We start from the raw sequence: 13,981 nt of genomic DNA on the forward strand, positions 1-13,981 counted from the left end.
CTTATTGAATTGTGTTTCTGTGTTTTCTTGTGGCTCTTTGAGTTTCCTTAAAACAGCTATCTTGAATTCTTTACTGGGTAAATCACAGATCTCCAAGTCTCTGGGATCAGTTACTCGAAGATTATTGTGATCGTTTTGTGGTATCATGTTTCCTTGATTTTCTGTCTTCCTTGAAGTTTTGCATTGCTGTCTTTGCATTTGACATAGCAGTCACCTCCTTCAGTCTTTATTAACTACTTTCAGGAGAGAAATAACTCCCATCAGTCCTGCTGGTGATTCTGAGGCTTTCTCAGAGCTTCAGTGGATCCACCCGCTCCACTCTTCTTGCTCTCTTGTAGCAGATTTTTTTTTTTAAAGATTTTATTTTTTCCTTTTTCTCCCCAAAGCCCCCCAGTACATAGTTGTACATTCTTCGTTGTGGGTTCTTCTAGTTGTGGCATGTGGGACGCTGCCTCAGCATGGTCCGATGAGCAGTGCCACGTCCGCACCCAGGATTCGAACCAACGAAACACTGGACCGCCTGCAGCGGAGTGCACGAACTCAACCACTCGGCCACGGGGCCAGCCCCTCTTGTAGCAGATTTTTAAAGTTTGTATTCCTTCCCTGTTCCTGCAATACACCAGGCAGGGTGCTTGCTGACAGCCTCCCTTTTGTTTTCCCAAAGGTGGTGGTAGAGCTCACGTTTGTGGTCTTTCTCTGGCCTGCAAATTCATGCTGACTCTCTCAACATGCTCACTAGCCATCTGCTAAAGCTCACTCTCACCACGACCATTAGGAGTGCACACAGGGCCCCAGCTACGGGGTAGGGGTCTGGGTGTGTGTCAAGCCTGCAGAGCTCTGGGGGTGCTGTGGGGCAGTTGGGGGTATCTACAAGTAAAGTGTACCCAGCAGGCTTCTTGATAGAGTCTACAACGCAGTTAGTGGGATCTGCATCCCTTTAATGCCCTATGAAAGTCCTATTTGCCCCCCTCGCAGAGTCTTCCCACCCCCCCAGTCATACAGTTCAGAATCCTGTACTCTGGGTGGGGCGAGAGAGAAATGAGCCTCTTTGGCACTGTCCTGCACAGCTAGGAAGCCAGGTGCTCACTCACACACTCTCTCTTTCCTCCATGGATGAGATCACAGGCCAAGAAGATCTCTCAAGGTGAGATCTTCCTAAGCTGTGCTGCCTCAGGGGACAGGTGAGGTGAGTAAAATGTAAGACCATTCATCTTACCCTCTCTGATGAGTTCAAGCTCGTATTTTTAGTCTCAGCGATGTGCTGAAACTTCTCTGCTGAAGACCTGAACTTCCACAAAGGCTCTGTCATTCATGGGTGATTGTCAAAGATGGTTTTTTTCCAGGGGCTCCTGCACCACAACCAAGAGGGGCTAGAGTCAGTTCATGGGTTGCTGCAGGGTCTGCAGCCAGGACTGAAGTCTGTCTGCCTATTACCCAGCATATGGGTGGTTGAGACTCCTTAGCACAGTGGGTAAGGGTAGTTTCCTTGGCATATGGTGCTGGATCCCACAGCTCCCATGAAGGCACTTTTGTCCATGGATGGATGCCAAATTGTGGTGACGGGGGGACACAAATAAGGGATGTCTTATTCAACCATAATCTTTGTTTTCTTAAACCTATTTATTTCAAAGACCTTGATCTTCAGAGAAAAGGGTTCCAAAAGAGGATTCCTCATCAGTCCCACAGCCTACTCTGAACCGTTAGTGTTAGTAAGTGTTCATGTTCATAGGGTCCTTTTAGGACCTGGAAATAAATTCTTAGAGACGTTGATTGTGAATTAACTCTTGGTGATTTCTTTTTATCTCACTCCATCTCTTGTAGAAATTCCTCAAAGGGTAGGAAATATGGACAGCTCTCTTTGTTCTAGTACCATTGAAGTTTTTTTTCTTATGTTTATATACTTTTGGGCATTTCAGTTTTTAACTGGGAAAAGTGCATTATATTTCAATATTCAAATCACATTGCTTTGAAGAAATTTGTCACCATCATGTTATTTCTGAAACTTATTCTAAAGCTTTCTTGATACTGTTTTCTCATAGCTCTGGTTGTAATTCTAATTCAGACCATTAGAAAAACTTACTAATGAATCTTTTTCTTTGTCTGTTGGTATTTGTATGATTCTGTCATCTGTCTGGCTCTTCATCTGTCTAGTTGAAGAAAGCCCTCATCTTTCAAGATACATGAACTCTAAGCATTCATATCCCTTTTTCATGTCTGTAGACACTTATTATAGGCTTATAAGTAATAAATCCTCATTTCATTCTGGATTTATCCCAATCTAGTGAACAGTATGTCCAACTGCTAAATCAATGTATATCTCCAGTTGGATATCCTACTGTACTTCAAATTTTGCTATCGTTTTCTCCCTGCTTCTGCTTCCATCCAAATCTTGTTTTCATTTTTCCTGCCTCAGCGAATCACAGGCATCTAGTGAGTTCCCAAACCAGTTAACTTGAGTACAGTTTATACTCCCCCATTTCCACACGCAGTATAAATTGGTGCCCAAGATCTCTTTAACCATGGTCATTATTAAAGATATTGCTTGCTAATTCAGTGAATGAACATAAACTAACAGGATGTTGCTAATATGAGGTTTTTTTCTTTTAGAAAATAACAAAACCAGGTAAATTTTTTTCTGACTTCTTACCTTTGCATACCATGAGAACACAGTTCAATATGTTTTGTCCATATCATCTAAGATGGATGACTTCAGATTGAGTAGGAGTGTTTTGTTACAGGGAACAGTGACATTCAAAGATGTGGCTATTGACTTCACCCAGGAAGAATGGCAGCAATTGGATCCTGCTCAAAGGAACCTGTACCGGAATGTGATGCTAGAAAACTATAACAACTTAATCACAGTGGGTAAGGGTAGTTTCCTATATAACTCAAATTCTGAGATTAAAGTACCTTTTTTCCCCCACTTTTCTGAAATGTGTGGAACCTTTAAGTGTTAGAGTGAATTTGCCTTTAGATGCCTTTGCTCACTTGAATGAGCAGCTTTCAAAACAAAACGTCATCTGTTATGTTTCAGGGGGCAGCATCTCCAGAAAACATACGTTTCTTGTCCTTTAGAAAACCAGTTTCCCTGGGCCAGCCTCAATTCTTGAATGATTCTTTGTTTTAGTATTTATGCCAAAATCGTATGTCACTTCTCTTTGACAGGCTGTCCATTCACCAAACCTGATGTGATTTTCAAGTTGGAGCAAGAAGAAGAACCATGGGTGGAGGAAGATGTGGATGTGTTAAGGAGACACTGGCCAGGTTAGTGGGAGGGAACCAGACAGGTGAAGAGGGGCCAGACCCTCTGATGGTTAATCCATGAGTAATTGATCTCTCTGAAATCTTCTTCAAAGATGTTTTCCTAAAGACTGTAGACTTTTATGGTGACAATTGTTGTGAATTCTTTATAAACGTAAGATGTCATTTCTAGATAACATTCTTAGCTTTTATCCTTAGAACTTCTTTCCACAGAACTTAAAGGATCAGTTGGCCTTTTCACCTGTGTGCTAGATATCAACATTTCCTAATTCATTTCCAGCTTTACTTTGATAATCTTTCTGCTTTTAGCATCTTCGGTGTCTCTGCCCACCTTTTCACATAGGATTCTTTCTTTTTGCATTCAGATATTCATGGAATTGTAGTTGTTCAAATAAACCTATTGACATTTATAGTCCTTTACTCTCCACTTTCTTTTCTTCCTTCCATTGTAAATGCCTTAGCATCGTGTTTTGTGCCCATAGTCATACTTCCCACTGTAATGTTTAGCTTTTGCTCTCATACTTCCCCAGTAATGGCTACAACCCTTTTACTTCAAGAAAAGTTTTACAGTCAGAGCTCCTTTTCTGTTAGCTCCCATATTCTGCTACATTGTCATGTATATATGCACGCATGTTTGTGTATACATGGATGTATGTGTGTATATATACATACACATATATACGTATATATGCATACACATACATACATGTATTTCTAATTTGATAGCTATTGCCAGGTCCTTTTTTGCCCTCCAAGGAGTTTGTAACAATTTATATTTGTACTAACAATTTCTACCAACATAGTCTGTTAGCATTTTTTAAATCTTTGCCAATTTGATAGGTGAAATATAACTTATAGTTTGAATTTGCACTTCCTTTATTGTGAGTGAAGACAAGCATCTTTTCATATGTTTTAAATCTATCTTTCTTTCTTTATGAACAGTTTGTATCTTTTGCTTGTTTTTTCTGTGTTCTTAATTTCTGTGAACTCTTAACATATTAATGTTATTAGCCCTTTGTTATATGTTTTTCCATTATTTTTTTGCAGTTGGTCATTCCTCTTTGAAGTACTTTTATTCACTTTGAGTTTTTCTTTTTTTAAGATTTTATTTTTTCCTTTTTCTCCCCAAAGCCCCCCAGTACATAGTTGTATATTCTTCGTTGTGGGTCCTTCTAGTTGTGGCATGTGGGATGCTGCCCCAGCGTGGTTTCATGAGCAGTGCCATGTCCGCGCCCAGGATTCGAACCAATGAAACACTGGGCCGCCTGCAGCCGAGCATGCGAACTTAACCACTCGGCCACGGGGCCAGCCCCTCACCTTGAGTTTTTTTAATGTTCCTGTAGTTAAAATAATAATCTTTTCTTATAGGAGATTATCATGATTTTTTTTCCCTTTTATGTATATGGGTGAATTATGTTTACATATTTCTTAATAATGACTCATCCTCACGTTTGCTATGAATTTAAATAATTGTTCTAACTTTTTCAGGCTTTGAAGACAATGTTATGCTGGTTTCATAAATAGAATTTGGAAGCTTTCCTTCATGTTCTGGGACACTTAGAATAGCGTTGGTGTATAACTCCCTTAAAATTCTGGTTTATCTTCCCTGTTGAGCTATTTGAACCCTGTGGATTATTGAGGGAAGGTTCTTTGACACCTTTTTTTCTTTGTTCCTTTTATAACTGTTCTGTGTAGATGTTTTTTCTCTCTTTTTGCACTAGTTTTTTATAATGTTATATTTTTCCAGAAAATTATCCATTTAATCCTGGTTTTAAAATTAATTTTCACAGAGTTGAACAATGTAATTTCTACAAATATTTAAATTTCCTCTGTGTCTGTAAAAGTTTATCATATATTGATGTTCCAGGGTCATCTGTTATATTTAACAATTCGTTTCATCTGTATTTTCAAATCTGTTGTTATAAAATTACCCTAGTGTTCTGTTCTTAAGTCTTTCATTAATTCTGCAAATTTCTCAGCCCGCATTATCACATATTGGCTCTCCTTCATTTTCTCTGCATTCTACTTCTGGGACTCCTATTAGATAGATACTAGACCTACTTGTTTTTTCCTCCACATTGTTTTTCATTTCCTTTGCTATTTTCTACCACCCTATCTCTCTGTGTTGCCGTCTCAGTAATTATTTCAGCTATATCTTCCAGTTTACTAACTCTCTTCAACTGTATTTATTCATCTTTTTCACTCATCCACTTTTTAAAAAATTCTCAGTAGTAGTATTTTGTATTTTTAGAAATTTCTCTCTCTCTTTTCTTTTTACTTTGTTTGTTTTTTGTTTTCATGTCATTCTTGTCCTTCCTAATAATTTCTGTGGCTTGTTCAGGTTTGTTTTTATCTTTTGCTTCTTTAAAAATACTCTGCATAGCTCTTCTGTATTTTGTATCTGACAATTCCAGTATTTTAAGTCCTCAGGTTTAAATATCTTGTTTTTGTTGACTCATTTATTGTACCTGCTTCTTCGCCTGCTTGATGATTGCTGATTTGAATTCAAATTTTTTAAATCTTAATTTACAATGATTTTTTTTGGTGAGGAACATTGGCCCTAAGCTGTTGCCAATCATCCTCTGTTTGCTTGAGGAAGATTGTCGCTGAGCTAACATCTGTGGCAGTCTTCCTCTGTTTTGTCTGTGGGATGTCACCAGAGCATGGCTTGAGGAGCATTGTGTAGGTCTTTACCCACAATCCAAACCTGTGAACCTCAGGCCACTGAAGCAGAGTGCACAAACTTAACTACTATGCCACTGGGCTGGCCCCCAATTTGAATAATTGTATTGTCCTCACTTAAAGTTGCTGTCTTCTGAAGATGATTTGCATGTGCTCCTGGTGGGTGTAAACAGGCATTAGCAAGTGAGGACCAGCTGAACATCTTTTGGAGGTCCTGGCTTTTTGTAGGAACTTCAGTTTTGAGCTTCGCTTCCGTATTGCTGACCTGGGACTTGTACTTCAGGTAACAGGGCTTTTGTTTGGATAGGTACTCAGGTCAGACTCATCCTCCAGCTTGCTTTGTAATTCCCTCTCTCAGACCTGGTTTTGGCTAATAGTTGTTTATTTTTGTTTTATTTTTTTGTATATGATGCTCAGCTGTGGTTGGTGCACAGTATTGAGGTGTTCTTGGAGATTTATGCTCCCAGCGATGCATCATAATTTCTCTTTTATCCATTTTCTTTTTGTTTTGCAATGTGAGGTTACTCTACCATAATTTTCAATAATAAAGTCCTATCTAGTCTTTCTCTCTTTTTCCACACTTGCATGGTCTCCTTCATTTCAGTTGGTTTTATTTTTCTCTTCCATTTCTTTCCTTGGTTCTGCCAGTTAATTTTTAATTTATATTTTGAGCTCTTGATTTATAGATGCTATAAACTTAATTTTCATTGTTTTTTATTCGTGTCAATACATCTAGTCAAGATTTTAATTTACTATGTGCCATAATTGTTCATTTTGTCTGCTTTTTAATATAATGTTTCTTTTTTCTTTCTCTTATAATGCTTTTCATAGATCTGATTCCAGCACCTTTCCATTTTTGAGTGAGAATAGTTCTTCCTTGACCTGCTTTAAAGAAGGATGATGTTGGGGAAGGAAAATGAGTGTTCTGATCTAGAGCAGAGATCAGCAAACTATGGCCTGTAGTCCAGCCACTTGTTTGTAAATAAAGTTTTATTGGAACACAGCCACACCTAATCATTGACATCTTGTCTATGACTGCTTTCACATTACAGCAGCAAAGTTGAATAGTTGTGTCAAAGGCTATATGACCTACAAAGCCTAAAACTTTTATTATCTGATCCTTTAAGAAAAAGTTTGCCAACCCTTGATGTAATGAATGCATCTGTGCTTCACATTGAAGCCCTTTATTCTGCACGACTGTGTGTGTGTAAGTATGTTTAGACTTTATTTCTTCTCATCCCAAAAATAAGCTGTAAGTCTTCTCATAGCTGAAACTTGTGCTCTCACCCCAACAAACTTCTTCCTAAGAAGATAGTATGTCAGAGTGTTTCCTTGTTCAGTCCTGGCTTCCCTGACATATCTTGGGATATCAGGTCTACACTCCCAAACTTCAATGTTGTAATCATGGGGTAATTAATTCTGCTCTTCAAGGTGTGACATCCATCTTGACAGTCAGCTGCTTGCTCTGCCCAAGATCAGCATGATTCAGCTGTCTCCTTTTACTTCCGTTCTGCCCCTTTTCCAGCCTGCACTGTATTTGTCAACACTAACTCTTTATAATTGGGGTTACAGCACCCCCCAGGATCATTGAAGAATCAGTGACTTTTCATTCTCATTGTTTGTAGAGAAGAAAAGAGATCAGTTACTTTTTCATTCCACCATCTTAAAACATGAGGTCCTTTCTGTCACATTTTGACCTTCCCCTTGGAATTCTTTTTCACTTCTGCTTGGATGTTACCTTGACAACCTAATCTTACCTTCTCCCTCAGCATCTTTTGCTTTTCCTTGAACTGAGGTGACCCAAAAGTTTAGCACTCTGCCTTCTTTTATGCATTTATAATCTGCAGCCATGTCTCTCACTTTATCTGCTTTACAGCTTCACAGGACTTTTCCTCTTACTTTATTCTCAGTCTAACAGAGAGAGAAAATTCTCCATTTTCCCATCTTGGATCTAAGCAGCACCAGAGGACTGACTGTCTCACCTTTCAGTATGTAGACTTTCACTTCCTTTCTCTGTGACTGAGCCAGTTCCTTTCTCTCTATTTCTCTGCCTGGGGTCACTGATTCTAGAGCCTTTCTGCTTCCATTTCTTAAGAGGGTAATCTCCCATCTTTTCTAGGGTAGAGGTGTGGTCTTCATTCGTTTATACCTTTTTATTTCTATATCTCATATTAGTGTGGTTTGGGGTAGCATCAAAGATAAATTCATGTATTTATCATGCCATATTTAAGCTCAATTTCTCAATCTGTGTTTTCTCCTCCACTCTCTATACTTACTTTCTCTCCAGTCATGCTAGGTAGGCTCTTCCAGTTTTATCTCACAACTCTTTCATCCAATTTTTCCTTCCTTTGTTTGTTCTCATTTTATTACTTCAGCGTTAGAAAATTTATTTACTTTTAAAAATACATAATACATGCTTGTAGTACAAATTTTTTAAAGTACAAAAGGATATATATTGAAAAGTAATTCTTCTTCTCTTACCCATTTCCCCTTTATGGTGGCAACCCCAGCATCATTTTCCTTTGAGTTATTACTCACTTTTATTTTCAAACATTTTTATCGAAACCACTCTAAGTTGATAGGTTAAGTAGTGAATAATTGTCACCTTTGCTGTTCAGTGTTCTTTTCCAAGAATGTGATATGCCTTTTGTCTTAGCTTCCTAGAGCTACTGTAACAAAGTACCACAAACTGGGTGGCTTAGAACAACAGAAATTTATTCTCACAGTTCTGAAGGCTAGAAATACTAAATCAAGGTCTTAACAAGGCCACGCTCCCTCTGAAACCTGTAAGAGAAGGACCCTTCCTAGCCTCTTTCAGCCTGTGGTAGCCCCAGACATGCCTTGGCTTGTAGCCACATGACTCGAGTCTGTCTTTGTCTTCACATAGTGTTCTCCCCATGCTTCTGTCTCTTCATGTGACATTCTTTTTATAGCATCAGTCATATTAGATTAGAGGCTTACCCGACCCCAGTATGACTTCATCTTAACTCATTGTGTCTGCAGTGACCCTGTTTCCAAATAACTTCACATTCTGAGGTCCAGGGGGTTAGCACTTCAACAGATCTTTTAGAGATGGCACACAGTTCAACCCATAACACCCTTCCATTTGTTCAAATCTCTATGTGCATTTTAAAGTTTTCTTCTAATTTTTTGGCATTTCTTATTAAATTTATTCCTAGATTTTTCATGTTTTTTGTTGCCATTGTAAGTGTAATCTTCTGTTATATTTTCTAAATAGTTGTTTGTATATATGAAGGTTTTTGAAACTGAATTTTAACTTACTATACATAGTGAATTAATTTCTTTTTATGATTTTTCAAAAAGGTGACTTGATTTAAATAGTTTTATTGCTGATAAATAATGCTAATTTTACTTTTCCTTTCCAAGTTTCTATACCTCTGATTTCTTTCTCTTACTTAATGCACTATCCAGCACTGTAATAATAGTGGTGATAAGCACTCATCTTCTTTTTATTCCTAACTGTACTGTGAGTGCTTTGGGATTTTTCTCAAGTTAAATGAGTGTCTGTCTATTCCTATTTTATAAAGGGTTTTTTTTATGGAAAATAGATGTTGAGTTTTATCATCTTTTTAATATCTTTGGAGATGATTGATTTTTCACTTTTGACCTATTAATATAGTTACTTACAGTAGTAGATTTTTCTACTATTGAAACATACTTATATTCCTAGGAGAAATCTACTTATATTCCTGGGGGAAAAACATACTTACATTCCTGGGTCATTTTGATATTGTATGTAGAATTTTTGCATTGATAGTCATAAGTGAAATTGGTGGCTGGTTTGCTTTTTTAATAGTCATCTTTCTCAGGTTTTGATATTAATATTTTGTTTGTTTCACCCCCCAAAATAAGGAATTCTCTTTTTTTCCTTTAAAAAATCTTATATAGCATCAGAGCTGTCCCTAATGTGTTTGTTAAAATTCCCATGTGACTGTCTCTGGGCCTTTTCTATTTGTTTTGTTTTTAGGGGACTGCTTTTCATATTTTTCTGTTTATTTTGTGGAAATTGGTCTATATAGGTTTTCTACATCTTAATAGTTACTTTCGGTAATTTACATTTTCCAGAAAATTGCTTGTGAAAACAGTTTATAAAAGTGTGTTTCAATAGAGTCTTACAAAACAGTTCTATGATTTTTTTTAACTTCCTGTTTTTGTTTTTTCTCTGTCATTATTGCTTCTTTCTTTATTTGTACATTCTTCGTTCTCCCTTTTACCCAGCAACTTATCTGTTTTCTTTCAGATCTCATTTAAAGCAATCAAAACTATTTGTATTCATAAATATCTGTGTCTATTCATATTTCCTTTCCTGGAATCTCCTAAAGCTTAGGAAATAGGACATATATGTGCCTCGAATTTGCTTAATAATGGGAAACTAGGCCTTAAGCCAAGAATCAATCCCATAATAGCATGCTTTTTGAAATTTTCTTGATATTTTAATATTGGGAAAAGTTACAAGTGACATTTATTTGCAATCTGTTTTAGGAGAAATATGGGGAATTGAGGAGCATCAGAAAATCCAGGACAGACTTTTGACACAACTTGAAGATAAATTCACAAAACCACTGACTGAAGAAAAAGTCAATGAATGTCATAAGAAATTTGCAAATGCATTTACTCTGAATTCAGACTTTTTTCCTTCCAGTCATAATCTGTATGGCTATGACTTATTTGGAAAGTGTTTAGAACATAATAATTTTGTCTATTGTAATAATGAGAGAATCCTTAAATATAATGAACCTGTGAAATCATTTGGCAATAGCTCATCCCATCTTGTAGTAACCCCGTTTAAGTGTAATCATTGTGGAAAAGGATTCAGCCAAACCTTGGATCTCATCAGACACCTGAGAATTCATACTGGAGAAAAACCCTATGAATGTAAAAAATGTAAAAAAGCCTTCAGCCACAAGGAAAAACTCGTTAAACATCATAAAATTCACAGTAGGGAGCAGTCTTATGAATGTAATGAATGTGGGAAAGCTTTCATTAAAATGTCAAATCTTATTAGGCATCAAAGAATTCATACTGGAGAGAAACCCTATGCATGTAAGGAATGTGGGAAATCCTTCAGCCAGAAATCAAATCTCATTGATCATGAAAAAATTCATACTGGAGAGAAACCTTATGAATGTAATGAATGTGGAAAAGCATTCAGCCAGAAGCAGAGCCTCATTGCACATCAGAAAGTTCATACTGGGGAAAAACCTTATGCATGTAACGAATGTGGTAAAGCCTTCCCTCGAATTGCCTCCCTTGCTCTTCACATGAGAAGCCACACAGGAGAAAAACCTTATAAATGTGATAAATGTGGAAAAGCCTTCTCTCAGTTTTCCATGCTTATTATACATGTGAGAATTCACACAGGTGAGAAACCCTATGAATGCAATGAATGTGGAAAGTCCTTTTCTCAAAGCTCAGCCCTTACTGTACATATGAGAAGTCATACTGGTGAGAAACCCTATGAATGTAAGGAATGTAGAAAAGCCTTCAGCCACAAAAAAAACTTCATTACCCACCAGAAGATTCATACTAGAGAGAAACCTTATGAATGTAATGAATGTGGGAAAGCCTTCATTCAGATGTCAAATCTTGTTAGACACCAGAGAATTCACACTGGAGAAAAACCCTATATATGTAAGGAATGTGGCAAAGCCTTTAGCCAGAAATCAAATCTCATTGCTCATGAAAAGATTCATTCTGGAGAGAAACCCTATGAATGTAATGAATGTGGTAAAGCCTTCAGCCAAAAGCAAAACTTTATTACACATCAGAAAGTTCACACTGGAGAGAAACCTTATGATTGTAATGAATGTGGTAAAGCCTTCTCTCAAATTGCATCCCTTACTCTTCATCTGAGAAGTCACACAGGGGAAAAGCCTTATGAATGTGATAAATGTGGGAAAGCCTTCTCTCAGTGCTCGTTGCTCAATTTACATATGAGAAGTCATACAGGTGAGAAGCCCTATGTATGCAATGAATGTGGAAAAGCTTTCTCTCAAAGAACTTCCCTTATTGTACACATGAGAGGTCATACAGGTGAGAAACCCTATGAATGTAATAAATGTGGAAAAGCCTTCTCCCAAAGTTCATCCCTTACTATACATATACGAGGTCATACAGGTGAGAAACCCTTTGACTGTAGTAAATGTGGAAAAGCCTTCTCTCAAATCTCATCTCTTACACTTCATATGAGAAAACATACAGGTGAGAAGCCTTATCATTGTAATGAGTGTGGTAAGGCTTTCAGCCAAAAGTCACACCTTGTTAGACACCAGAGAATTCATACTCATTAGAAATAGAAACCCCATGAATATTGTGAATATGGAAAAGCCTTCAGAAGGAATTAGTACCTCCTTGCACATTACATAATCAGTTCTAGAGGAAAAAACTATGAATGTGGGAAAGTCTTTCAAAGAAGTCACACATTTGTGAAACATGAGAATTCTTACAGAGCTGACAAATTGTATAATGCAAAGCTGGTCATCAAAAACCTTCAGCAGACATCTTATCGATGATATTTATTCAGCATTCTCATTAAAATCTGAAACAAAGTATCTGCTGTCAGCATATCAGCATACTTGAGCTTCTAGCCAATGTATTAAGCAAGAAAAAATTGTGAAGAAAGATAAACTATAAAATAACCTTTTATATGAGAAGTAGTTTATTAGAAAATGTGTTGATATAAAATATCTAAGAATAAACACAACAATGAATTTTGAGAGAGAGATATATAAAGTTATAAAACATTTTGAAGGGCACAAAAGAACACCTGAATCACTGAGAAAAATGACATTGTCTGAAAAGATTTGACATTTTAAAAAACATAAATTCTCTCACACACCTTTGAGTTTAAGTTTAAAGTACTTCCACTCAAAGTTTTCACTAGTTAGTTATAGTTTAAGAATTTCACAAACATTCAGTGTTTCACATAGGAATGTAAAGAAGCACAAATAGCTGGAAAAAATGTTAAAAACAAAAGAGAAGACACAGTTTACTAGATATTACATACTTGATTTAAAGCTAGTGTCATTTAAACAATGTTCTTGATGAGTAAATCAATCAGTGGAAACAAATTGAGGTTAGGAGGAAGGAGACATGGGAATTTTGTGTATGATAGTGCTATTGAGATCATTGCAGAAAGCATAGCCTGTTCAATTAATGGAAGATTCATGTGAGCAAAATGTTAGTGCTCTACTTTATGCCATACAAAAGTAAAATTCAAGTAGATTGAAGACCAGAATATAGAAAGCAAAATTCTAAAACTATGATGGAAATAGAATATTAATTTAGAGTAACAGGATTTCTCTAAAAACACATGAATATGGAACAATCCATTCTAGTTTGGTGTATTGGCTTCAGAGGCACCCACATATGTGCGCAGAGATATATCTCTATCACTATGTTCACTGCATCATGGTTTGTATTACTCTAAATTGGACATAACATATTTCTATTAGTAGAGAAATAGGTTAGTTGATGTAATTATTTCTATGGTAGAATACAGTTTTAGAGGGGAGATACAAATTATTACATGGATAGATCACAATATATAATATTGAGAGAAAACAGCAAAATGTACAATGAAACATGATATAACGTTTGTATAAATTTAATAATGCAAAGAACAGTACTGTGTATTGATCCTGGATCCATATATGACATTGGTTGCCTTTTAGGAACTGGGAAAGGTCTGGAGGGAGTTGTTATATTTATCTGTAATATTTCTTTAATAAAAGAAAAAGCAAATATGACAGTGGTAACAAATCTTGTCAAAATTATGTTGATTTTAAAATATTCTTGCCTTTATTTTTGTCTTTCTATAAAATAAGAATCAGATGGGTGGAGGAAATCTGGACCTATAGAAACAATTTTAAAATTTATTCTTATTTTTGATAAGATACTAATATTTATGGAAAGTTATCTTTACTAATACACAAACCAAACCTGAATTAAAATAATAATTTGCTTCTGATAATGTTAATTAGGATAATAAAAATCAGCAGTATATAGCATTTGTTTG

General features: G+C 36.4%; 1 protein-coding gene across 5 annotated transcripts in view; it reads left to right on the forward strand.

Annotated features, from left to right (window-relative positions):
* LOC103552489 (zinc finger protein 569) overlaps nt 1–13,725 on the forward strand; it is a 65,780-nt gene extending 52,055 nt beyond the window's left edge. For 2 of the 5 annotated variants that reach the window (XM_070557481.1, XM_070557482.1), the window contains 3 exons: nt 2,739–2,865; nt 3,166–3,264; nt 10,447–13,725. In XM_070557481.1, the coding sequence (XP_070413582.1) occupies nt 2,739–2,865; nt 3,166–3,264; nt 10,447–12,254 (2,034 nt within the window). In that variant the 3' untranslated portion in view covers nt 12,255–13,725. Of the gene's footprint in view, nt 1–1,125; nt 1,187–1,543; nt 1,710–2,738; nt 2,866–3,165; nt 3,265–10,446 lie in introns of those variants that run through there. The other 3 variants (XM_070557483.1, XM_070557480.1, XM_070557484.1) reach the window with 3 other exon arrangements.
* The last annotated feature ends 256 nt before the right edge of the window (nt 13,726–13,981 follow it).

The sequence above is a fragment of the Equus przewalskii genome, chromosome 9 (genome assembly GCF_037783145.1).
Source record: "Equus przewalskii isolate Varuska chromosome 9, EquPr2, whole genome shotgun sequence".
Taxonomy (NCBI): domain Eukaryota; kingdom Metazoa; phylum Chordata; class Mammalia; order Perissodactyla; family Equidae; genus Equus; species Equus przewalskii.